Source organism: Nannospalax galili, unplaced genomic scaffold (assembly GCF_000622305.1).
Source record: "Nannospalax galili isolate Female #2095 unplaced genomic scaffold, S.galili_v1.0 scaffold257, whole genome shotgun sequence".
Lineage (NCBI taxonomy): Eukaryota > Metazoa > Chordata > Mammalia > Rodentia > Spalacidae > Nannospalax > Nannospalax galili.
Window position 1 is genome coordinate 3,819,993 of NW_008340854.1, and position 26,358 is coordinate 3,846,350.

Genomic DNA, 26,358 nt, shown 5'->3' on the forward strand with positions numbered 1-26,358 from the left:
TTAATTAGGTGAAAGATGAAGCCAGAAAACTGAATACTTACTGTGCACCTAAGAGAAGATAACAGCCAAACTTACTGTACATCTTTAATTCCAACACTCAGGAGGCAAAGGCAGGAGGATCTCTGTGAGTTTGAGGCCAACCTGGTCTACATAGTGAGTTCCATGCCAGCCAGGGCTACATAGTAAGACCTTGTCTCAAACTGCCCCCTCCCCCTCAAAAAAGAAAAAAATCAAGGTCAGCAAGAGGCCAATCTGGGCTACATAAGATCTTATCAAACAAACTAATAAACAATAAAACAGAACAAAACAAAAAGATGGTCTCTAACCCCTAAGCTCATGGGGTAGGTAAAGAAAAAGACAGTACACAGAATAGACGATAGAAAAGCAGGAAAGCAAGGGCTATTGGGAATGACACAATCTCTAGACCTCAGGAGTCCAGAAGGCAGAGGTGGTAGGAGATTTAAGACATCACTACTGAACATGAATGCATGGCAGAAATTTTATGTCACTCTTCATAGAATAGGGGCCTACTGAGTGCCAAGGGGAAGAGCCTGTGTATTTCTCTGTCCTTTCTCTTCCCTAATCTTTAAAAAATTTTTTTTTATTGAATTTTTGTGTATTTCATATAGAAAATCATCTTTATACCCCCTTCCTCATTGGCACCCTCCCATAGTTCATACATTCTGTCATTTGTGTTAAGGCCTATCATGTCAAGTTAGTGTCCCCAGATGTCCTTCAAACTTCTGCCTCCCAAGGCTCAGGGATCATTGCAGAAGAGGTAGTTAAAAGATTCTAAGAGCCAGTGGATGTGAATGACCACAAGGAAACTGTCTTCCATACAGCTGGTCAGTAACTATTCTTCGACTAAGATTGGGGCCTGCTGTCCATGCCCACAGTTCTGTGCTGGGTTTTTGCTTAAGTTTGCATGGGTCTTGTGCATGCTGACACTATTGCTGTAGATTTGTATGAGAAGGGTCCCAGGAACCTGTAGAACTATTTCTGTATGGTCATGTACTTTCTCCCTGGTTCTTACAATCTTTCTGCCTCTTCTTCTCCAATGGTCCCTGAGCCCTGGTTGGGTGAATTTTAATACAGGGGTCCTGTCCAGGGACCCACACTCTGCAGACTCTCTCTGCATTTTGGTCATTTGTGACATTTTGTGTTCCTGGCCCTCTGTTTCATGAGGGAGCTTCATTGATGGGAGCTGAAAGGTGCATTAGTGTTCTCTTCATCCCTTGTTCTATATGTTCTGTGAGCCTTAGGCATAGAGGTTGCATCCTAGATGTGCCACTTAGACTTGGGCAATTCACAGACAATCTCTTCATGTGACCAGTTGTAGAACTCTGTAATTGTATCTGTCTCTTGAAAAAGAAGCTTGATAGGTGGTGACTGGGATACTTGTCTATAAATTTAAGGATCCATATTTTGCACATAGTAAGAAATTACATTTGTCTAGGGATGTGACAGCCTTGGAGTTTTCTCTAACATCTATGACTTCTCCAGCTATGTGTATTTGGCTAGGTTTACAGTACCACACATGAGTTTCCTCCCATTGAGTGGGCTTTAACTCTAATTAGGTAGCTGTTAATTACTCCCAAGATAAAAGTGCCACTACTGAAAGAATGTCATTTGCTGTGCTGGTCATTGATGTGGTTTTTAAGCCTTGAAGCTGAGGTTGGATCATTGATTGATGTTCTCCCTTAGCAGCTTGTATAGTGCTCTCCAAAGCTATGAGAGCTAGCCTTCAGGGAGGTGGCTTCCAGGTCAGTTCCAGCTTCATTGCTCCAAATCCTGTGTCCAAAGTATGTCCTGTCTTCAGCAATGGGGTCTGACCATCAAGTTCTGAGAGGCGATCAAGGACTGTGGCAATAGCCTGAGTAATTTTGGGAGTCTCTTGGACTATCTTGGCCAACAATTCAAAGGAAGGTTTCTTCTGTCTGGCACTGTTTCTTGTTATATAGTCTTCAGCTATACTCACAGAACTCACATAGAGATATTGTATGTGTAATTTTTCAGTAGGGTTTTGGACTAATACAATTCACTCTGGTTTTTATACTAGCTAGGCACTGTTTATCTCTCTTCTTTCTCTCCCTGTCTTATCCTCCCTCCCTATTCTTCCCATTGAAAGTGTCCCCATTTTCTCCATTTCTCCCTTGATAATATGTCTGCTTATGGTCCCACTCTCATTTATTTTTTTAAAGACAGGGTCTCTCGGGGATGGAGAGATGGCTCAGTGGTTAAGGGTACTGGTTGCTCCTGAAGACGACCTGGGTTCAGTTCCCAGCACCCATATGACTGCTTACAACTGTCTATAACTCCAGTTCCAAGGGATCTGATACCCTCTTCTGGCTTCTATGGTCATTGCACCCATGTAGTGCACTTACATACACACAGGTAAAACACTCATACACATAAATCCTTTGTTAATTGACCTCTCTTATCCTGTATCAAGGCAAGCAGACTGCTGGCCATCAGAATCTTCCGTTTTTTCTTCAAAATTTCACAAATAAAAATGGGGATGGAGAGGCCAATCTGGATCAGATGGCAAAGCCTGGCTGAAACTGAGAGAGGAGAGAGTAAGCCTCATGCAGGGGAGAAGGGCTCAGCACACTGGCCTGCTGGCTCTTGACCCACAGTCTCTCCAGCTTTCAGGAACTCTTGTTCTCACCCAGAATGCTGTTGCCCAGTTGTATGGGGAACCACGCAAATTTATATTTTAAACTTAAACATTGTCCAAGTATTTGTTTCCCATATGGAATCCCATGCTCAAAAGTCCAATAAGGAACAAAAAACAGGTATGTGTAGGGTGCTGGGGGGTGAGGGAAACCTGCAAAGATGACTGTGCATCTTCTGTCCTTGAACCTAAGTCAAGTCAGCAGAAAGGTAGAACCATGTGGGGTCTTGCCAGACAGACTCTTTTCCTAGCTACAAAGGTCACTTCTCTACTCTCAAGTTCCAGGCAGGTCCTTTCTTCTGTCCTCCTTGTAGGCACAGAGAGGGAGGGAGAGGCAAGAGGGCCTGCTGTGGGGCCCCACTTAAGTCTGTACTTGTGCAGGCTGAGGGAGCTTCAGGCACTGCTGCTGGCTGCTGTGAGTTTCATCTTCCAGGTGGCCCAGATGAAGTGATGCACATGCACAACAGCAGAACCCAGCAGCAAAAGATGAACACCACACTCGTCCCCAGGAGAGCTATCTGCACAGTAAGTTATTTTCTCTAAGCCTTCTACAATCATTAACCAATTCATACTACAAGTCTACACATAGGCCAATTGTGTGCAAAAGACACACAACAGTACTATGGTGTGGGTAAGTGGACGTAATGTTTGCCCCTCTACAAGTTCCAGCCAGTGCCCGATGGACCAATAACCAGCTCTGCTAAGGAGTGGCAGGGCTTTCCCAATAGCTGGACTGTATTGTGGAGAGGGCAGGCCAGAGCCTGGATTCTTTATTCGGTTCCTACCACATGTGGAAATCCCCTCTTGCCCTCCTATTTCCATTACTTAAAGAATACTTTGTCCCAGATCAAAATGCCTTGTAGCCTCTGAGTGCCTTGCTTGTTCCTGGTAGTTTTACTTCCTGGAATGCCACAGCCTAGCTCTATATCACAGACACAGGTCGGAATCTCTTCTGGATGCCTCCTAAGCTTGAAACCTTGAGGTCACCTCATGCCTTCCTTCTCTCCCACTCTCTATAAACAGTATCTGTCCAATCCTATTGAGTTTCCCTGGATCGTCTCACAAATTTATCCTCTATAGTAAGGACTGTCACTACTAGCTCCAGTTGGTCCTCCTGCCCCAGTTCTCTCATGCATCCCTAGCCCTGGTCCATCTCATACATGCTCCTCAACATGTACTGGAAACAGCACTTTTCTGTTGAAAACTCTCCAGACAAGGTTGCTAGCCTAGCACTCAAAAGTCATTCCTGCCCTTCTGGCTACTCTTCTCTCCCCTCCCTTGCCTGGCTTCAGCCTGGGCTCTGCCTACACATGTCCATTTGCAACTCCCACCAGTTTCCAAGACCCCTTCAACTCAAGGTCTTGGCTTCAGTTTTTCTTTCTGTGTCAAAAATTCTGCTCCCATCTGTACTCAGTTTAACCCTTCCTTTGGAGCACTGTATTCTCTAAACCCTTTCTAGACCTTCTAATGAGGAAACACCTTATACTTTCCCATGATGCTCCAGGAGGCCCCTCAGTAGATGGTATGAGGGTAAAGCTCTTCTGCCTGTACCCAGTCCACATTTATTGGCAAGATGCATGGCTGTTGGTTTCTTCTTTAGAGGAAAAGTGAAAAAAAAATACACACACACACACACACAATTTTTTTGAGATAGTAGACTCTGCATATAACAGAATATGACCTTGAATTTCTGGTCCTCCTGAGTTCTGGGATTACAGGTATATACCAACATGCCTGGCTTATATGATACTGAGGATCAAACCTAGGGCCTTATGTTATGCATACTATGCAAGCACTCTTATCAGCTGATCTACATCTCCAGCCCCATGTTCTGTTTTGCTTGTTTTGTTTTTTGAGGCAGGGTCTTACTAGCCATGGATGGTCTAGAACTCCCTTTGTAGCCCTGCTGGCCTCAAACTCAAGAGATCTACCTGCCTCTGTTTCTTGAGTGCTAGGATTAAAGGTGTGTACCACCACACCCAGCTCTTTATTTATTATTTTTATTTTATGCATATGAGTGTATTGCCTGCATGTATGTATGTGCACCTGTGTCATGCAATGCCTTCAGAGGTCAGAAGAGGGTGTCAAATTCCCCTGGAACTGGAATTAAGGATGATTGTTAGCTGCTATGTGGGTGCTGGGACTCGAACTTAAGTCCTTTGCAAGAGCAGTCAGTGCTCTTAACTGCTGAGCCATCTCTCTAGCCCCTTTAAATTTCTACTTTTGAAAACAATTTTTTTTTTGTAGGAGGTTCCAAGTAGGGATCAGTAGAATATGGCTAACAGATCAATTCTGGAAAGTAGCCTGTTTTTGTAAATTAAATTTTATTGGGACATAATTATGCCCATTTATTCACCGATGGTTTCTGGATGCTTGCCCACTAACAATGCAGAGTTGAGGAAGAGGGTGAATGGTTAGCAAAACTTAAAATATTCACTTTCTGGCTTCCTATGTCTTCTTAAAGATAAGTCTGACAACCCTGGTCCTGGAACAGTAAGGTGACATACAATGTCAAGAACAAGGTACCTGTTGACTGGCAGGTGTTTCCTTGTGACATGGCTGTTGTTACAGTTTCTGTGGCTGCATCTCTAACACCTTGCTCCTCGCTCTGCAGAAGAGTGAGGACACACCTCCAGAGAGCAAGTGTGTCCTGTAACTCTGTAAAGAAAACCAGAAAGAAGTCATATCCTCTGCAATGCCTTGGAAAGTCATGTAGGAACACTGCTTCAAAGTCCTGCTCTGGAGGAGAGCATCAATAAAGAAGCAACAGCCATTCTTTTTAGGGAAGCAGGCATTATTGCAAAATAGGAAGACCCCAAGGTCAGACCAACACTGGGACAGAGAGGGCTCTAAGCGGGAGGCTGGGAAATGTCTTTTGGGATGAAGGGGGAACGCCTTCTGCAGGCAACCAGTAGGTCCTCAGCAGGTGCTTCCTTGCGACAAGACCCTGGGCCAGTTCTCTCCAGTGGCATGGTTTATGCATTAAGAGTGCTTTCCAGGCTGGGCTTGGTGGCACATACTCTTAATTCCAGCCCTAGGGAAGCTGAGGCAGGAAGATTACTACAAGTTTGAGGCTAGTCTAGTCTTCATAGTGAATTCAGTCAGCCTTAGCTACATGGTGAGAACTTGTCTCAAAAAACCAAAGAGTGCTTTGTAGAAATAAAAATAATAAATAAGGCCGGGCATGGTGGTGCATGCCTTTAGTCCCAGCACTTTGGAGGCAAAGGCAGGCAGATCTTTGTGAGTTCAAGGCCAGCCTGGTCTACATAGTGAGTTGAGGTCAGCTGGGACTACAAGAGAGACCCTGTCTCAAAAAGACAAAAAAAAAGATAAATAAAATATTTCTTTAAAAAATCAATCTTTAAAATTTTTAAAGATTTATTCATTATTTTTATTTTATGAATATGAGTGTACTGTCTGCATGTATGTAAATGCAACCATGCTGTGCAATGTCCACAGATCAGAAGAGGGTGTCAGAATTCCTCTGGAACTAGAGTTAGAGACGGTTGTTAACCTCCATGTAGGTGCTGGGAATCAGACCCAGGTCCTCTGCAGGAGCAGCTAGTGTTCTTAACCACCAAGCCATCTCTCAGTCCCTCAATCTTTTTTTATGAGAGTCTCAAGTAGCCCAGGCTGGCTTCAGATTCACTGTGTAGCCCTAGATGGCTTTGAATTCCTGATCTTCCTATCTCTATTTCCTGAGTGCTGGGATTACAGGTGTGATGCCACCAAAGAATCCATCTTAAGTTTTCTAAGTATCACAGTCTCTTTAGTCTATTTCAACCTGTCCTAATGTACTCTTTGTATATTTGTCTCTGGTGGCTGTTCTTCACACACTTGTAAATCAAGAATTATCATTGATCTTCCTTATTTCTATAATGTTGTCACCAGCACCAGAAGCGATGAACCAGGACTCAATTCCACATGGAAATTTCAGGTTATTTTACATACATTTTACTTGTTGTGAATGACAAGTAACTAAAGTTATTCAGAAAATGTGCTCCTAAATGGTGTTACCCTTACTGAGGAAGCTTGACCCAAAAGAGGAAAAAAAATGCCTTTCAGATAAGGTTTCACTATGTTGTCTAGATTGGCATCACACTCACTGGCTGCCTGCCTCAGCCTCTCAAGTAGCTGGGACTATAGGCACAACCCACTATGCCTGACTTGACTGAAATTTGCTGTTTATTGCTCTGGGTTCCATGATTAAATCATAATCACAAGGGGGGGGTCTCCCTAAGGAAGTCACTAAAAAGAAGTAGGACAGAGGGAAACTTTGTTTCCCAGATTAGGTCAGCAGGTAGGGGATACTTCATGGGTCCCAACTCTGCTACCATTTAGATTTCAATCTCACCACCTAAAAATTGATTCTTTTCCTTATCCTGGAAATCTCTCTTCACAACTATACTGAAAGGTCATTGGGAGCAGGATTCTTGCTTGCTTCTTAAGGGCCAAGCATGGAGGTGGTGATGAGAAATAGAATGTGACTAGTTGATGGTAAGTGAGCACCTGAAGTGAGCAAGAAGTCAACATGCACAAGAGTACGGGGTCTGGGCTGGAGCCTGGCTCTGTGTCCCTGGCTTTTAATTAAACCCTGTTTATAATCAAAACAAAACACAAAGCAACACAGTTTTAAGAAATTAAACAAAACCTCCCTGTACTCTTCAGTTTCTGAGGATTTCCTCAGGCTTCATTTACTTCAGTGCCTTTTCCTCATCACTACTCTTGATTGCACAAGGGGTGGCAGGGAGAGGAAAAACCAGCTAGAAGTCAGCTCAGACCTGCATATGCATTCAACTTTGAAATATCTTCTCTTTCATGTCCCTAGGACTTTGAACTTTTTAAGTAATTTCAGTGAAGCAACCAAGAGCCCACCCAGGGACTTCAGACAGACACCTGGACACCATCCTGACCCTTTCTTCACCTCAGCACCACAGAGTCCTGGGGAGCCCATGTCCTCAGTGTCTTTTAAGGCTGTCCTTTCTGGCTTTCTGGAAAAAAGAGATGGTTGGGCTGTCTTGAAAGACAAATAAAAGCCAATCAAACAGAGGCTTGTTTATAGAGACTTGTTCCCTAGTGAAGACAAATAGGCCAAGGTAGGGAATAGTAGAAGATGAGACAGCAGGGTGGACCAGGGATGAAACAGGAAGGCCCTGTGAGTTATGGTAAAAGATGTGTAGATTTAACTCAAAGGTGTGTCAGGTGTGGTGGTGCATGCTGATAATCATAGTACTTGAGAGGCAGGAGGATTGTCTTAGTTGTGGTAGCATGGGCTATATAGTAACACCCTGTCTCAAATAATGGTTTTTAGTAGTGGATTATTGAAATGGTCAAATTTACAGTTCAGAAAGACTGCAGAGGCTCAGAGACACTCTGGAAAAATTGTAGAGAATGGCTTGGATGATAAGATTGAAAGAAAAGAGGCAAGTAACGATAGGTAAGAAATGATTAGACCAGTGGAAAGATGTAAAAGCAAGACACAACTGCCTTCCTACACCCTGCCATGGCTTTGACACACCTTGGAAAGAAGGAAAGGGGAATTTTCTCTATCAGACTGACCTATGGGCATGTCTGTGAGGCATTTTCTTGTTTGTAGAATGATGTGCAATGGCCCAGCCCACTATGGGTGGTGCCACTCCTGGGCAGGTGGTCCTGGGTTGTATAAGCAGGTTGAGTACTGGCTAGGAGAGCAATCCAGTAAGCAGTATTCCTCAATGGCCTGTGTTTCAGTTCCTGCCTCCAGGTTCCTGCTTGAGTTCATGCTTTGGTTTCTCTTGATGATGGGAGTATCATCCATAAACCAAATAAACCCCTTCCTTTCCAAGTTATTTTTGTATTTTTTCACAGAAATAAAGAAATCAAACTAGAAAAAACCTTCCCTTCTTTAGCCTGGGGTATCCATCTCTTCCTGCTTTTGTGAGTCGGGTATAGGAGGCACTCCTCCAGCACACTTACCAAGAATGGGCCGGGGATTGGTGAGGAACAGGGATGTGGTGCTTGTGAGGACTTTGGCAGCAGCCAGTCTAGACTCAGTGGGAAGACAGTCTCCACAGGACCAGACAACCAGCTGGACCCACTGCCTCAGCTCTGGGGCTATCAAGTTCTTGTTCTGAGAACACAAAAGGAGCCCATCAGTAATCCCAACATGTTCCTGTGGGCTGATACAGAAGGAGGGAAGAGCTATACCCAGTTGTGCCTGCAGCCTCATAAATAGCATCCTAACTGGTACTCTGTTGAAGCAAAGTCCCATTGTTTTCAATAGCAAAAGTTTTACTGATACATAATTCACATTTTTCTTTTTTTAGCTGATCTACTAAAATCATGCCTGTGGAGTACCCTGTGATTTTTGTTGTTGTTGCTGTTTTGTTTTTTTTTGAGACTGGGTCTCACTATGCAGCCCTGACTGGCCTGAAACTCCCTACATAGACCTGAGGTCTGTTTTATCTTGGCCCAGCCCTGGGCTCTCTGTTCTTAATCTCCTCTCCCAAGTCTTACTCAGCCCCCAGGCACTCCTTCCCTTCCCTGGGTTACCAAAGTCCTTCCATTCAATGTAGCAGTCAACACTCTTTCTGTCTTTAGCCTGCACTCCAGTCTGCTGGAGCATCTTTGCATCTTTAGCCTCTCCCTTGGTGCTAGCTTTACTGTGATGATGCCGAATTCAGCATCTCTGCCTGTACTGTAACAGTATAGAAAAAATGTAATTGTAATGTAGACTGGCCACTGTTCCTACTCTGAGAGGCTGTTTTTCTTTCTTAATTCAATTTGTTCTTTGACAGTTTCATACATGTACATAATACACAATGACTGCTCTTACCCCCCACCCACTCTCATCTCTGTCACCTGTCCTTACCTCTTCTTCAACACTAATCTCTTTCCCACATTCATGCCTTTCTGTTTCATTTTGTGTCCCTGTGGGTTTGATCAGGGTCACCTAGAACTATCCATTGGGATTTAGTGCATTTACCAGGATTACAGTGGCTCCTCCTTGTCAAAGTGTCAAAGTCCATCAGTAGCCTATAGTTTAGCAGTAAGGGGTAGGATCCCATGACACCCCCACCCCCCACCCCTCATCCATGACTGCTGAGAGGAACTGTCTTGTGCAGCCCAGTGCAAGTAATAACAGCCACTATGAGTTTATGTTTATGTTGGCTGTGTGTCTAGAGGATGGGTATTGCTGCCCTTCTCCCCATCTTCTAGCTCTTAGATTCTTTCTGTCTCCTCTTTGGCAGTGTTTCCTGAACCCTAGTTCTATGGCTCTCATATATACCTAAGTATGTATGTATGTGTCTCAAAGCATTTTCTAGGAAGTTGTTTTCTTTAGTTCCACTTCACCGTCAAAGGACATATGGGATGGGTAGGGCTCCTCCTGGTCTCTGCTCAGAGCCAGTACAGCCACACGGTAGGCAAGTATTTATTTGATATATTTTCATACTTGGTTCATGAAATTGTAACCCCCAATATTCTTGGAACTGATTTGCTTATTCCTCTTTAGCTGGTGTTCAAAAGGATGATTCTTCACAAGTGATTCAATGTAAAAATCTCAGGGCAAGAATTATTTCTGTAGAGGCCATGCACACAGGTCATGGTGATTGTGCCTTCTGGGACAGTTACCTTTCACCAACACTTCTGGGTAAATACCCAAGCCCCAGGACAGGTACAGAATTAGACTTACCTCCTCACATGTCTGCACGTGGCAGGCAATTATTTTGGAGGCAAGTTTCAGAGCCACTCCCTGGATTTCAGATCTGGAAAAAGAAAGAAAAATTAAAACACACACACACACACACACACACACACACACACACACACACATAACAAAAACTCTGCCTCAAGGATTACAGTGCGGGAAATCAAATCCCAAGCTTTGTTCATGCTAGGCAAGCACTCTACCAACTGACCTACATTCCTAGGCCCAAATTAAACACTTTTCTTTTCTTGGTTCTTTTGTTTTCTTTTTTTCTCCCTGTAGCCCCAGTTGGTCTGGAACTTGCTATGTAGACCAGGGTGGCCTTGATCTTACCCTGCTGCCTCTGCCTTCAGAGTGCTGGAATTAAAGGTGTGCACCAAGTGTTAGCACATGCCTAGCTCCAAATTAAACATGCACACACGTTTTTACACACACACACACACACACACACACACACACACACACACACATATATATATATATAGTCTTTTTGAGGCAGGGTCTCCCTGTAGCCCCAGCTGGCCTGGAACTTGATATATAGACCAGGCTGGCCTTGAACTTACAGAGATTTGCCTGCCTCTACCTCCCAAGTGCTGGGATTAAAGGCATGCACCACCACACCTGGCTCGAATTAAACATATTTTATGCATGGATGTTTATAAAGATAGTTTGTAACCTTTGCAGATATGAATTCTTTACTTGATTATACAACTGCCTCCATTTTTTGGTTATTAATGTGAAACTCTGATAGCATCTTCTTTTGTTTAGAACATGGCTTCTAGGCTGAGGACTAGACAGAAACTCAGGATCTGAACCCTTAGTTCAGTAAATAGGTTAGGACAGTAAATAGGTTCCCTGTATGATGACTGATGGGGTCATGGAGCCCACCAAAATGGAACTGGGGGCACAGGGGCAGACCTGTCATTGGAAGCAATATCCATTGTCCAGACCAGGAACTCCTTTGGAGTGAGGTGGACACAGTCCTCTGTCTGAGGAAGCCATTCATTGGGGTCCATATGATGGAGAATCTTCAGGACCTGTGAGTCAAATCCATGAAAAAAAGATAAATATACAAGGAAAAGTCTCAGGGAGTAAATCAAGATTACTTGTATCAACAAGGAGGGAGATCTATGTTCAAGTCTCCTGGATCCCACCAATTTATTTCCTCTGTAACGTCTCTGTCATCACTCTGCCCTGCCTCAGTCTCTTAGACTTGAGGGCCTTAAGTTATGTGACATCCGAGCTAGATGCCTAGATTCCTACACCAGTGCTCTTTCCTTTTTTCTTTATGCAGTGCTAGAGATGGAACCCAGGGTCTCACACATGCTGGACTGAACAAGATTTTCTCTCCCTGTGCTGGATAGCTTTAGTTGTCAACTTGACACGCCTGGGTAGAGGGAGCCTCAATTGGTGAATTGCCTCCATTGGACTGGCTTATGACCATGTCTGTGAGGCATCTTCTTGATTATTGAGTGATGTGGGTGGGCCCAGCCCACTGTGGGTGATGCCACCCCTGGGCAGGTGGGCCTATGTTGTATAAGAAAGCAGGCTGATTGGAAGACAAAAGAAAAATGAGGAAGAACCCAATAGAGGGATGCTTTTGGAAGTCCTTGTCAAGAAACTCCAATGGACTCTCCTATGAACATTTGAAAATTACCATGTTCTGACTTTTTTCTAGTTCCCTGTCTGGCACTTGTAATGCTAATTACTCTTGCTTTTACTTCTCCTTCACATCTCCTAGTCACAAGTCAAGAACCTTCTTTTCTCCCTATAGTTAAGAATTATGCAATTTGGGAGTCTTTTAGATAGATCCACTGAAGGGGGTACCCCAATTGCCTCACCCTGCATCCCTGTACAGCTTGGAAGAAGCTAGAGCAGTCTGCATCCCAATTCCCCATTGGCAATATGGGTAACCTCTTCAGATGATGGCGTGATAAGAAAAGGAAGTAGGAATTGCCTATAATGTTAGGGTAAAAAGACTTCTCCACAAAGAAAAGAAAGAAAAGGAATCAAGAAAGTTTTTTTTGAAGAAGGACTGTGCTCTTGTGCTGGATAGCTTCAGCTGTCAACTAGACATACCTGGGTAGAAGGAGCCTCAATTGGGAAATTGCCTCCATTGGACTGGTCTTTGCCAATGTCTGTGGGGATATTTTCTTGATTTCTGAGTGATGTGGATCCCAGCCCACTGTGGGCAGTGTCACCCCCAGGCAGGTTGCCCTGTACTGTATAAGAAAGCAGGCTGAGCATGGGCCAGGAGAGCAAGCCAGTAAGCAGCATTCCTCCATGGCCTGTGCTTCAGCTCCTGCCTCCACGTTCCTGACCTGAGTTCCTACCTTGGGCTCCCTGATGAGCTGGGAGATATAAAACAAAAATAAATGCTTTCCTCCCCCTTTTTTAACTTTTTGAGACAGGGTCTCACTAAGTTACCCAGACTAGCCTTGAACTCACTCTGTAGCTTAGACAGGCATTACATCAAAATCCTCATGCCTCAGACTCCCAAATATCTGTGATTATAGGCCTGTGCCACCAGGCCAAGCTACCTCTTTCCTTTATAAAAACTTTTATTTTTATTTTATGTGCATGAGTGTTTTGCCTGCATGTAAGTGCACCTGTATATGAAATGCACATGGAGGCCAGAAGAGGGCACTGGAGCTCCTAGAACTGGAGTTATGGACAATTGTTAGCTGCCATGTGAATGCTGGGAACTGAATCCAGGTTTTCTGCAAGAGCAGTTAGTGCTCTTAACTGCTGAGTCATCTCTCCAGCACTTCTTTTTATATAAAAAATTCTTTTATTTACTATTTTTATTTTATGTGTATTATGAGTATATTGCCTGCATGTGTGTAAGTGCACCCATGTCGTGCAATGCCCACAGAGGTCAGAAGAGGGTGTTGGATCAGTTGTTAGCTGCCATGGATGGGTAATGGGAACCAAACCAAGATCCTCCATAAGAGCAGTCAGTGCTCTTAACTACTGAGTCATCTCTCCAGCCCCACACTCCTTTTTTGTTTGTTGTTTTTTTTCTTTCTTTTTTTCTTTTTTTTTTGAGACAGGGTCTCCCTGTAGCCCCACCTGGCCTGGAACTTGCTATATAGACCAAGTTGACTTCATCTCAGAGATCTGCCTGCCCAGCTAACCCTTTCCTTTTGACTAGAATTGCCAGATAGCCATCTGTTCCAAGTAAGCATGTCAGTAGAGATGACCTCTGATACATTTCATAGCTAATGGAGGCTGGAGGTTGACGTCAGTAGTCTTCCTTGATCACTCTCCACTTTACTTACTGAGATATGGTCTCTCACTGAACTCTGAGCTCACTGGTTTGGCTGGTCTAGCTAGGCAGCTTGCCCCCAGAGACCCCTGTTTCCACCTCATGAACACTGGGATTACAGGCATGTTACCATACCCTCTCAACATTTATGTGGGTGCTAGGGATCTAAAGTCTGGTCCTCATGTTTGTGTGGCAAGAGTTTTTTCTCTGAACCATTCCCCAACCCTGTAACTAATTTTCAACAGTCTGTTTCCTAAACACCCTAGAGTGGCTCATCCTATCACTGATTAACATTTACTATCAGTACCACTAGCATTAACAACTTCTTTTAGAGCTCTATGTATGAAGCCATGCCAAAGGTCACACAGAGTCCTGACCCCTGGGATGCTGAGCTACTGCTGCCCCCTGAGAGCCTAAGTCTGGCCTTGCTTTCTTCATTTGTACCTTTCTGGTAGCTCATCAAAGAATTCAAGTGGTGTTACAGAAGGGGCGACAGTGCAGATGAGACCCTACCTTGCAGAAGCATCCTGGGTGGTTTTCCTTCATCGCCAGTTGCAGGAACTCCTTTTCCATGCTTCGCAGCAAGGGAGGTGGTCCCTTTTCTCCCAGTCCAGAGGCTATTGCTCTTTCCAGCAGGGTGTCCAGGGTTAGCAAGCGTACTTCAGGAAAGGAAGACTCCAGCAGCCGAGGGAAGGTGAGGGGAACATCAGTTGCCTGCCCTTCAGTCTTGGCCAGCGCTGCCCACAATTCAGGGATGGCTAGTTTGGTGAGGCTCTGCAGGTACTGGGGCAGGCCTGGCACCTTGAGGGTCCAGGGGAACCCTGTAACCAGCTCTGATCCTAAGACGATTCCTCTCACATCTTCCCAGAAGCCAAGACTATCCAGAGCTAGAAAGTAAAAAAACAGAGGGAAAGAGGTAATCACGTGACTCAAGTTTACACAAAGGGTTGCAGGAGAATGGGTGGCTCTGAACAGACTAGGCATCAGAAAAAAATGAACTCCTAGCACCCCTTCTGAACACTCAATAAAGGCAAATTCAGTGACTTCCTGGATTTGTAGGCCTTAACCACCCAGGGGAAGTCTCAACTTCCTTCAGGGCTCAGGTCACTGCATAGCACCTCTACCCAGAGGCTCCAGACTGGATCCTACAGTTACTTAGAGCTCATGAGACCACTTATTCCACTGCTAGTATATCTAATTGTCACAAAGCTCCTTCTAGAATTTCTACTTACTGCCTTAATTCTGTGCTCTGAGGTCCCCAATGACAGCCCTGTAGGTATCTACCATTACAGTACTCTTGTTTTCCCAGATGCAATGCCTCCATTTCCTTCTCGACATGGTAGGTCCCCTTTCCACTATTCTAGCTGCACTGTTATGGGCAGACCTCATTTATTCTGAAGCTCAGATAATAAAGTAGTCTTGAGTCCTACAGGAGCCACCCAGAAAGACCATTACTTTCCTTGTGCTGGACATCAGGTTACTACTGGTCAGTCATACATGCTGTTGAATCATGGGGCATAAAGTCAGTTGGATCCACAACCCTTCTCTTTTACATGACCCAAATGAGGGGGATGAGTCACCTTCCTCCCACCTTGTACTCAGTGTTTATGTTGACTTGTTGCTTTGTTGGTTTAATCTTTTTAAAATTTTATCTACCTGTAATTTTTCTGTAATTCCAAAACAGTTGTATAAATGAAGGGGAAGGGAGGTGAGAATGTGGTGAACCATCAAAGCCAGGGGACCACATGAGCTCAGGTTCAAGGGCAAAGTGGACCATGTGGGGAACTATAGGATGCCTTTTTCACTAGAAGGCAGAATGTGAGATGCAGAAGAACAGATGAAGCTAGAAAGGAAATATGGCTAGGATGCAGAGATCCCTTCAGATGGAGGCAGGCAGGCATAGGAGATAGTCTGGGACCCTATTTAGTTTGGGTTATGCACACATCACCTTTTGTAATAATGAATATGGCAGCCCAACTCCTTTACCTGTAAGTACTATGCACACACACACACACACACACACACACACACACACATACCTCTCAAGAATGTATACCTACCATCCTCAGAACGTCTTGCAAATCCCTACCCGCATCAGGCTATACATACTCCCATTTCTGAAAGTTTTCCTGCCTCTAGTAACAATCAAATTTAGTAAAAATCAAATTTACAGTGCTAAGTGTATTCTCAGCATATCAAGGCATGAAGAAAAGGCCAATTTGACCTGAATTGCTTTTGGGTGCATGCACAGTAAGGCAAAACTGTGTCCTCTGGTAACCTTTTAGGGAAAATACCCTACTTGCCATCTTATGCCTATCATAATTGAGTGTGCATATGATTAAAATCAGATGCATAATGAGAAGGAACATGCTCATTAGGAAAAACAAATGTATGATGTAATCTATCATCCAAAATAGAGGATCATCCGAACTATTCCCCTTAGTAACGAATTCCTCCTTCCTTTAGAGTTCATTAAAAGTGATTGCCTTTTCCCCTTGCTGTGGCCTGTGGCTCTTAAGTACCTTCATTCAAGAGTCCACTGTCTTGACAGCTTATCCCTTTTTAATCTATGGTAACTCTTTGCTCCAAATGCTTCATTTGCAAATCTGTGTGAGCCTTTATTTTCAATTCTTTGGATAAGAGGCCAAGAACCTAGAAACATCCGGTGTCCTGGTTTGTTTCTTCATTGCTGTGACAAAATACTCTGACCAACACCAACTTGGGGAGGAAAGAGTTTACTCAGCTTACATCTCCCAGGTTGCAGTTCATCAGGGAGCCCAAGGTAGGAACTCAGGGCAGGAACCTGGAGGCAGGAGCTGGAGCACAGGCCATGGAGGAACGCTGCTTACTGACTTGCTCCCCTGACCCCTGCTCAGCCTGCTTTCTTATACAACACAGGCCCACCTGCCCAGGGGTGGCACCACCCACAGTGGGCTGGGCCCTCCCACATCACTCATCAAGAAGATGCCCTTCAGACATGGCCACAGGCCAGTCCAATAGAGGCAATTCCCGGATTGAGGCTCCCTCAACCCAGGTGTGTCAAGTTGACACTAAAGCTATCCAGCACACCCGGCATAGTCCCTGACCACCAGTAAGAAGACCATGTAAAGGAATTTACATGATCTTCTATAGGCAAGGGAATGACAATGAGGGGCTGTTCATTTATTTGTTTAATTATTTATTGCTTTTTAAGACAGGGTTTCAAGTAGCCTGGGTTGCCTAAAGCTGAAGATGGCTTTAAACTTGTGATCTTCCTGCTTAACTGCTAAAGTGATGGGATTACAGGTATTTTAAGCACTGTACCTGGCCTGAGGGGTTATTTTAAGCAAAAAAAAAAAAAGTCAGGAGAATACGTTCACTTAAGTATTCTTATTGCTCGGGGGGCAATATAGCAGGGAAACTACTGCCTGTAATCTCAGCATTCTGGAGGTAGATGAGTTCAAGTCCAGTCTCTAATACATAGCAAGTTAAAGGCCAGTGTGGGCTCTGTGAGACTGTCTTGAACAAAGAGACAGACAGAGAGAGATTACTGCAGGAGGACCTAGGAGGGAAACTGTAGGGCCTAAAGCAAAAAGGTTCTGTGGTTTGAATGCTTTCTTCAAAACCTCTGTTGAAGTTTGATAGCCATTATAATGGTATTAAGAGGTAGATTTTTGTTTGCTTATTCTGTTTGAGACAGGTCGCCAGATTGGCCTGGAGCTCATGGTAATCCTGCTGCAGTCTCCCAGAGTGCTAGGATCACAGGTGTACACCACCACAGACAGACGAAGAGGTGGGCTTTTCAGAGGTGATTAAGTCAGGAGGGCTCAGCCCTCCTGAATGGATGAACACTGTTATCCCAGGACTAAGTTAGTTAGAAAATTGACTTTTTTTTGTTCTTTTTGTCTTTTGCATGCTTGCTTATCCTGCTGTCACAGAGATGGAACCCCTAAATTCAACTTCTGAGCCTCCAGAACTGTAAGCAAAATAAACTTCAATTGTTTCTATTATACTTAGGTTGTGGTATTTTCATATCACTAGGAAAATGGAATAAGACAGAATGGATAAGGAGTAGGATGGCTTAAGGACTGAAGTGATAAAGCTGGCAGGTTGTCAGCTACTTGAGGGAGTCTTGGTTCCCTTCTAAGACACAGTTCTTCATACAATATATTCATCATATCCCAGAGGCTGAGTGGCCTCAATTTTACAGAAGTGTCACAGTGGAATAGTTACTAATAATGCTCACTAGGTCAGGGAAGGCAGAGACCCTGGGGGGAGTCTTATAGCTGGCTCCCTGTCTACGCCTGCTCACACTAAGCTAGGAGCAATTCATTAGCCAGCCCTCTCTGGTCCTGGTCACCCCTATGTTATGTGCTGTTCTGAGGGTTTCATCTACAAGATCAGGGAAGACCTCATCCAGTGCCTTACTAAAATTTAGATATCAGACCTACAGCATTCTCAAGTCTATCAGGAAGTTAAGAAGCTCATCTTGGAGCAGCTTCTCAGGAACTGCAGATATAAAACACTTGGCTGACTTCTAGAGAACTACCATAAACAGAAGGTAAAAAAAGTAAGTCACTACTTAACTTTTCTGAAATTAAAACAGAGACTTGCAATAATACTGGAATTAAAAACAGGGAATATTTATATAACACAAATTCTTTCAAAAAATAACTTAGCCCTAGGAAGCAAAGTGGGACTGGACTCCAGCTCCACTAAAATGGAGGTGTGATAGTTTTAAATGTTAACAACTTGGAATCCCCTGGAAAGGCCATTAATAGAAGAATTATCTAGATCAGGTTGGCTTGTGGGCACATCTAGGGGGATTGACTTGACTGTCAATTGAGGTGGGAAGACCCACCTGAATGTAGGTGGCATATGGGCTGGGCCTTAACCTGTGTAAGAGTGGAGAAAGACAGCTGGGTAGAAGCATCAGCAAGCAGGCAGGATGGGTGCACTCCTTCCACTCTGCTCTGGACTGTGGATTTGAGCTGACCTGCTTCAAGTTTCTGCCATGGCTTTCCTCTGCTATCAGATCTAGAACCTGGAAATGTAAGCTAAAAGAAACCCTTTCTTCTCTAAGTTGCTTTTGGTCAGGATGTTTTATCACAGGAACAGAGATGAAAATAGAATAGGGTCCACTGTATGCTATGTGCAGCCCTAGGTATACCTCTGTTCCTAGCTTGGCCTCCTAAGCCCTATTGAAGAGGCAGGCATCTGTACAAAGCATCTGGGAAGCCACCTGCAGCAGGGGTCCTCAGTTTATGCTCATTGTCTAAAATTCCAACCAATTGCAATGCCATGGAGACCTCACTTCTGTGGTCTTTGGATACCATTTCCTATTGTCCCCACCCATGGCCACCTGAGGATAACATTGCACTAAAGAGGAGTCAGAAACATGGCTTAGAGGTCTGTTCTTAAAAATGTGATCTAAAGCCAGGCTGGTAGAGATGCACATCTTTAATCATAACACTCAGGAGGCAGAGGCTGGTGGATTTCTGTAGCAGGAGGCCTCCAAAGATGGCGTGGACCCAGAGCCCTGGGATTCAGAGAGAATTCACTTCACTTCTTGGTCCACAAATAGCCCGCCAAAAGGAGCCCACGCCTCGCCTCCGTACCCTGCTCGTGAGCCCAGTGACTGCTGACAGAATGCGTGGCGCGGACCAATCAGAAAACGATACGCTGACTAAAGGGACTTGGGGGCAGAGAAAAGGGAGATAAAAGGCCTGCCCCCTCCTGCATTAAACAGCCTGCAGCACCTCGCCTAGTGCTTGCTTCTACCCAACTCCCGGGGTCTGTGTGTCGTGACTCTGCGCCTCTTAACCCCTCAAATCGGCAGGGGACCCGATCCAGGTTAGGGTCTTCACAGCTGGCCTGAGGAGAACCTGCAACACCTGGCGCCTGAACAGGGACTCCTGCCCACGGTGTTGGCAACACCCAGAACCTCGGTTTGTTCGGTAAGTAGGGCCCTGGCCTTGTCTGTTTCTTCGGCTACTCAAGGGTAAGCGAGTAGCCCCCTCCTCTGTCCCCTCCACCCTGTTTGTCATCTTTATTGTTGAACTAGTTTGTTAGATCAGGGAGGCACACTCTGCCACATGGTCCCGAAGCCCACATCGGCACCTCCCCCCCTCTCGGCTCATCCCGGTGAGTTCACATAAGGGCTGATCCATCTCAAACTCAGAGCCCAGGCTTCAGGTCACCCTGTTGCCTGTCCCGGAGACACCGTGTGAGCATACGGCTGGAGGTGTCACGGCCTCCAGAAGTCCCTCACTCAGCGCAAGACATTTGGATCCGATACACCTTTACATGTTGGGCAGTTTACATCCGAGTGGCTCACAGTGCTGCTTTGCTTCCTTTGTGCCCTCTTGGTAGTCACCCTTGTCTTCTACTTTTGTGGCGATTCCCCTTCGCGAGACCCTCCCACAATGGGCAGTTTACCACCACAATGCAGGGAACCACAAACGGCAGCACTCAAGGTGCTCCTTCAAACCAGAGGGTTGAAAGTGAAACCAAAAGATATGGAACACTTTCGGGATGAAGCCACTAATTTGGCTCCATGGGTCTCCCCTGAAAACATGTGGGGCCCTGACACGTGGATGCAGGTCCTCTTCCTGGCCTGAAAAAGGGAGGTCGGGTCAGGGATCACTCCCCCTCCGCCCCCCAGCATCATTCCTACCGATCCTCCTAGCCATCATTGCTAGCCTTAAATCCTCTCCTGAAGAAGTCATCTCAGCCCATAACAAACACTGCCGGGAGCAATCTAGTGTAGATCTGGCAATTACCTCGACCCCAGACCCCACCACCACCCAGAGGTGGACGCCATCTCTGCGCCCACTTCCAATAAGGAAGGAGCTCCTTTGCCTATATCTCAGGATACTCTCCTAGAGCTACCATGCCCCAAAATTCCCCTACCCCATTACCCGTGGAAGGAGTTACTCTCTCCCCCTCCCAGTAACCATCCCGCCCCTTCCCCTACTAACGTGCCCCTCCCTCCTAGACCGCCCTCCTTAAAGCCTCACCCACCTGTCCGCATTCCCGGTTAACGTTGGCCCCGATGCGGCGCAGCGTCCATGGATGCCCACCCCACTTGCTGACCTCATTCTTATCCACAAGGCAGCTGAACAATCGGGCCCTGACTCCCCATATTTCAAACAGGTTCTTCGCCAGTGTTCCTTACATTTACAAACCCACTATGATTGGTATAGCTTACTAAAGGCAGTCTTAGAACCCTCAGTCTTTCTAAACTGGCGCGCAGCCTATGATGATCAGGCTGAAAGCCAGACACGTCTATATCTCCAATATGGCCTCAACATTACGTTGGACATGCTCAAGGGACGTGGACAATATACTGACCCCCATCTCCCAGTCTACTATTGGCCTCCATGCCTATTTTCAACAAGTTTCTGACTTGGCCTTTAAGGCCCTTAAATGTTGCTCCCCTGTGACCCGCAAGTCTTTTTCCGTAATCTGATTCAACAGTCAGGGGAGTCCTTCATGGATTTCCTTACCGTGTCACCAAGGCAGTAGAGCGGAGGGTGGAGTCTGGACCCACCCGAAAGGTGCTTATCAAACAATTAACTTGGGAGGGACTAAACATTCCTACTCTTAATGCTATTGCGCCTGTCCGCAATGATAACATTCACAAATGGTTACTCGCTACTAGAGACTTGGACCCTAGGGCGGGCCCTATTGAGGCTTTGACCACCTCCTTAGAGACTCTTTTGTCTCAAGGAAAACCCGTCCACTCTGGCGCACAGGAAGGCTGTTGGAACTGTGGGGGGACTTGGCCACTTTCGTAGCCACTGCCCAAGAGGTACAGTCCACCCCAAGACTTGCTGCCCCAAGTGCAGAAGAGGGTTCCATTGGACTAAAGACTGTAGGTCACAGCCTCAACCCGTTATGGCGCTGTCATTCAGCGCATGCAAAGGATGACACCTGTTATGCACAAGCCAATCCCGGCTCTGTCCAGTTGGGGGAGCTCCTGGCCTTGTTAAAAATCTTCCAAGTCTGCCAGACTGAGCCACTCAATATAGTCTCTGACAGCCAGTATGCGGTTCAGGCTCTCAGATGTCTAACCCCTGAGTCTAAAAGGGACCCGCACCTGGCTCTAATTGAAGCTCTATTCAGCATTAATTTCCTGTCCCTTGATAAAAATGGGTTGAGCCCATCCTACAAACACTGGGCTACCATACCTAGGCCTACACAGCTGCCACTGGTGAGATGGAAGGACCCCGTAATATGTCAATGGCAACTGCCCACCCCCTTGTTAACAAGAGGGCGAGGCTATGCTTGTGTGTTTCCTCAGACAGAAACAAAGCCAGTGTGGGTTCCAGCGAGAGATGTGAGACCAGCAACTGACCAACAGGACCCCCAGGACCCAGAGACCTCACCGCTATCTGGATAATTGGTTTGCTCTTCCCTGCCCCTGCCACGGCCCATGATCTCTGGGCCTTGGTCCCCTCCCTGCCTATACTCTTGCCTTTATCGCTTCATTCCCCAGCCTACCCCACTCTCTATTCAACTAATTCTACGCTTGGCCTCCCTACCATGGACCCAGTTACTTCCTGGGAATCACTCAAGGGCTCCTGGCCCCTAAATAACTCTCTATGCTTCACTACCAACAAAGCATCCTCATGCCTTGGGCTATTTAACCTGACCATCCAAGATTATACTGGCAGTGTCTCCTCGGGTTACACGTTTCAACTCCAGGGCCTTTCCCCTACCTTCAACAACACCGATGTAACCTTGCTCCTCACTGCACAGGGGACAATAATAACAGGGGAGGCGGAGGGGACTGCCACCCCTCAGCCCCCATTTTGCCCTGCCATTCTGCGCCCACTGCTCCCCAACTGCCCATACATATGCTCCCTTGCACCCTTTTTCCTCATGCTCCCTATACCATGGCAGAGATGCCACCCCCTGCCCAACGATGCCATCCCTCCCTTTTGCTGCTTCAGCTGCTCTCCCTCTAATCACCCCCTAGGATCTTGGAGACAACTGGCCCCCACCTATCCCTGTGGTATTAAGATCTCCCATACCAACTACAAATCAATACTCAGTAACTGGGACCTCTGTGGTCCACATGCCTGCATGGACATGAGGCCATTACTGGCACAGCAGGGCCTTCAGCTTTCCAATGGCACTTACACTAACACCAATCCCTCTACTTGTGCCGAAAACAAAATCCTTATATCCATTGATCACACGACATCCTGGCCTCCTACCCCCATTTGCATGCGGCCCCTGTTTGCCTTATTGCTAGCCAATGTTACTTCCGACCCTCAGGGACCACTCAACTACTCTGATACCAACACCACCTGTGTACTGGTGGCCTGCTGGAACCATCCAGCCCACATAGTTCTCTTTATGCATGAACCCGTGACCCTTCGGGTTCCAGTCACCAATGCAACCCACTTCCATGCTGTCACCCTTATAGAGCGGACAGCCTTGTCACAAGCCCGGGATTTTGGGGTCACTGCCTCTCTCATCTCAGCCATCATCCTTGCATTAGGTTTGGCCGCCACTGCTGCAGTGGCTATCACCCAATCCTCCACTACTGTGGAGACACTCAATGAGTCTGTGTCCAAAACCTCCTCTACCTTTCACACTCAGTCCCTTATCAATCAGCATCTTCACCAGGCAATTAATGTGTTACAACAACAAATTGATCTCTTAAGTGAAGAGCTGGCAATTACATGGCTCTGCTAGCTTGTGACCCTCACTTTAGGTCACTTTGTCTCACCCCCTATAAAGTACAAAAACTGAAGCACACCTACAACTCAGGCACTATATTCACGGCCACTGGAATCAAAAGTTTCTTAATTATTCTATATTACTAACTAATCAAATTATTGCTCTAAATTATACCCATGCCCCCACACTGGACATCAATTCAGGGTTCGGAGAGAAAATCTGGTCTAATCTAAAAGCACTGTTTGACCCGTCTTGGATCGTCACTTATCTACACCTGACAGGCATAATTATTCTTCTCTTTCTACTTCTTAAATGCCTTGTTCTTCATTCCCACAGTCAGAGAAAATTCAATCACTTGGTGTATCAGGTCCTCAGAGCAATACACGAAGATGATTTCAACCCACCCTATGCAGCCTGACAGACTTGGCTTGCACAAATGTACGAGGCCTCCTACAGATAATTCCCCACCTCGACTAAAACCCTGGGATGATACCCCTTGGAGGGCTGGTAGCCAATGAGGGGTAAGATCCTGTTGGGCTGAACCAACCTAAGCCAGGACATGGATGTGTATGTCCATGCTCCAATGACGGGTAAAGTTCATGCCCGAATAGGACAACCTAAGACAGGCACAGTCCATGATCCTGGGGTCATCCCGAGGCAGAGCTGCCTACAGGCTCTTGCTGGACATTCATTTTTGAAGAAATAGGGTGGAAATGTAGCAGGAGGCCTCCAAAGATGGCGCGGACCCAGAGCCCTGGGATTCAGAGAGAATTCACTTCACTTCTTGGTCCGCAAATAGCCCGCTAAAAGGAGCCCATGCCTCCATACCCTGCTCCCGAGCCCAGTGACTGCTGACAGAATGCGTGGCACAGACCAATCAGAAAACGATATGCTGACTAAAGGGACTTGGGGGCGGAGAAAAGGGAGATATAAGGCGTGCCCCCTCCTGCATTAAACGAGCCTGCAGCACCTCGCCTAGTGCTTCCTTCTACCCGACTCCCAGGGTCTGTGTGTTGTGACTCCATGCCTCTCACCCCCCGAAATCGGCAGGGGACCCGATCCAGGTTAGGATCTTCACAGCTGGGCTGAGGAGAACCCGCAACAGATTTCTATGAGTGTGAGGCCAGCTTGATCAATAATAGCAAGTTTCAGGCCAGCTTGGGCTACACAGTGAGACCTGCTGCCCACCGCCCCCAAAAGGACAGTGTTGAATGTTTCTTCTGTACACTTTTAACCACTCACGAATGAGGTAGGCTCTGTTACTATCCCTGTTTTACAGATGAAGCAAGAGAGACGTTCCATTATTTACCGAAAATCACCAATTGAATGAATAGTAAGTAAAGACTATAAAAACTGCAAGAAAAAACACAAAGAATGCAATAGGCATTCATTTCCTACAGAAAGAAGTTTGAAAAAATGCATTTCACTCACCTCCCTCTACTTCCCAGGGTCTGCAGGACCCACAGGCCTCTCTCCAACCTTCAGGCCTCTCTCCAACAAGCAGGCCTCTCTCTCTGGGGTAAGTGGTGCCCTCCGTGCCTTGACTCCCCCAGACTCACTCACCCTCCTATCTGCCCCGCCGGTCTCTCTGACTAACCTGGATCCTGGTTCATGCCTTGTCTTGGCACATCAGACACCTGGGGAACCACCACTGCTGCCTGATCCTTTGAATTCAGACCAACTCAGTTCCTTCTCCTGTCCTCAGGGGCACTCTGGGCCTGGCCCCACCCTCACCTCCCTCTACTTCCCTGGGCTGTACAAGCCACCAGCCTCTTTCCTGGATGCATTGGCTGACCTTTCTTCTTCCTGGTCCTTTGCATCCAAACCAACCCAGGTCCACAGTGCAGCCCCCAGGGGATGCCTCCCACTCCCATCTTCGTTTGCATCTCTGGGTGGCATGGCCACCAGCTGCCCTAGACCAGCACCTTTCCTGGGCCCAGCTCCCAGGCCAGTCCAACCCCCTAATTCCTGAGGCCAAAATTTTTTCTGGAGGGATCCAGACCTTAGGAGAAAGCCTCAGAGCATCTGATCCTCATCTGACTTGGGTCTCTGTGGGAACTCCTGAAGACAAAAGCAATCTGACCACTCAAATATAAAATCAAAAGAGAGAACCGGAAGCTTAGAGGAACCAGCCTTTCATGCCCCCAAAGTAAACCACAGAGACACATAAAGTTCACAAAAAGAAGCAGACCTAAACTTGAAGGCTTGAGTCTCACACAAGAATCAGAAACTACAAAAGAAATTCAAAATAACATATCCCCACCAAATACCAATAGTCCTCTAGAGGAGTACAATGAGAGCTCCCTAGAGATAATCCAGGACATGGAACTCAAAAGAACAGTTATAAACATGATAAAAGAATTCAGTGAATTTAAAGAACACACAAAGAAATCAAAGAACTGAAGAAAGATAGAGATTAACTTCTGAATGAATTCAGAAAAGAGTTAGAAATATTGAAGAATACTCAGGCTGAAATGAAGAAATTAGTGAAACACTCAGTAAGCCAATTAGAAATGAAAGGAGAAAGCCTCACCAACAGGATGAATGAAATGGAAAACAGAGTATCAAGACTAGAAGATAAAGTGGACGAACTAGACCATTCAAGCAAAGATTATGAAAAATTTAAGAAATCACAATGGAATATACAAGAATTCTGGGACACCATAAAAAGGCCAAACTTATGAATCATAGACATACAGGAAGGAGAAGAATCCTAAGATAATGGCATGAACCAGATCTTCAACAGAACTGTGGAAGAAAATTTCCCCAAATTAAAGAAAGACATGCCCACACAAATAAAAGAAGCATAAAGAACACCAAACAGACAGGACCAGAAAAGAAACTCTCCACAGCACATCATAGTAAAAACACTAAACGTACAAAACAGAGACAATACTGACAGCTGCAAAAGAGAAACAAGTCACATATAAAGGAAAACCCATTAGGATTACAGCTGACTTTTCAGTGCAAACTATGAAAGCCAGAAGAGCCTGAACCAAAGTATTCCCAGGTTTAAATGACCACAGATGCCAACCCAGATTACTATACCCAGGCAAA

General features: G+C 45.8%; 1 protein-coding gene across 4 annotated transcripts in view; it reads right to left on the minus strand.

Moving 5' to 3' along the window:
* The window catches only part of Thada (THADA armadillo repeat containing), a 408,197-nt gene that overhangs the window by 41,972 nt on the left and 339,867 nt on the right, over positions 1–26,358 (minus strand). For all 4 annotated transcript variants that reach the window (XM_029564835.1, XM_029564834.1, XM_008835873.3 and 1 more), the window contains exons 32-36: positions 14,143–14,516; positions 11,280–11,398; positions 10,347–10,419; positions 8,630–8,783; positions 5,201–5,332 (exon numbers count right to left, since the gene is read on the minus strand). In XM_029564835.1, the coding sequence (XP_029420695.1) occupies positions 5,201–5,332; positions 8,630–8,783; positions 10,347–10,419; positions 11,280–11,398; positions 14,143–14,516 (852 nt within the window). The remainder of the gene's footprint in view (positions 1–5,200; positions 5,333–8,629; positions 8,784–10,346; positions 10,420–11,279; positions 11,399–14,142; positions 14,517–26,358) is intronic.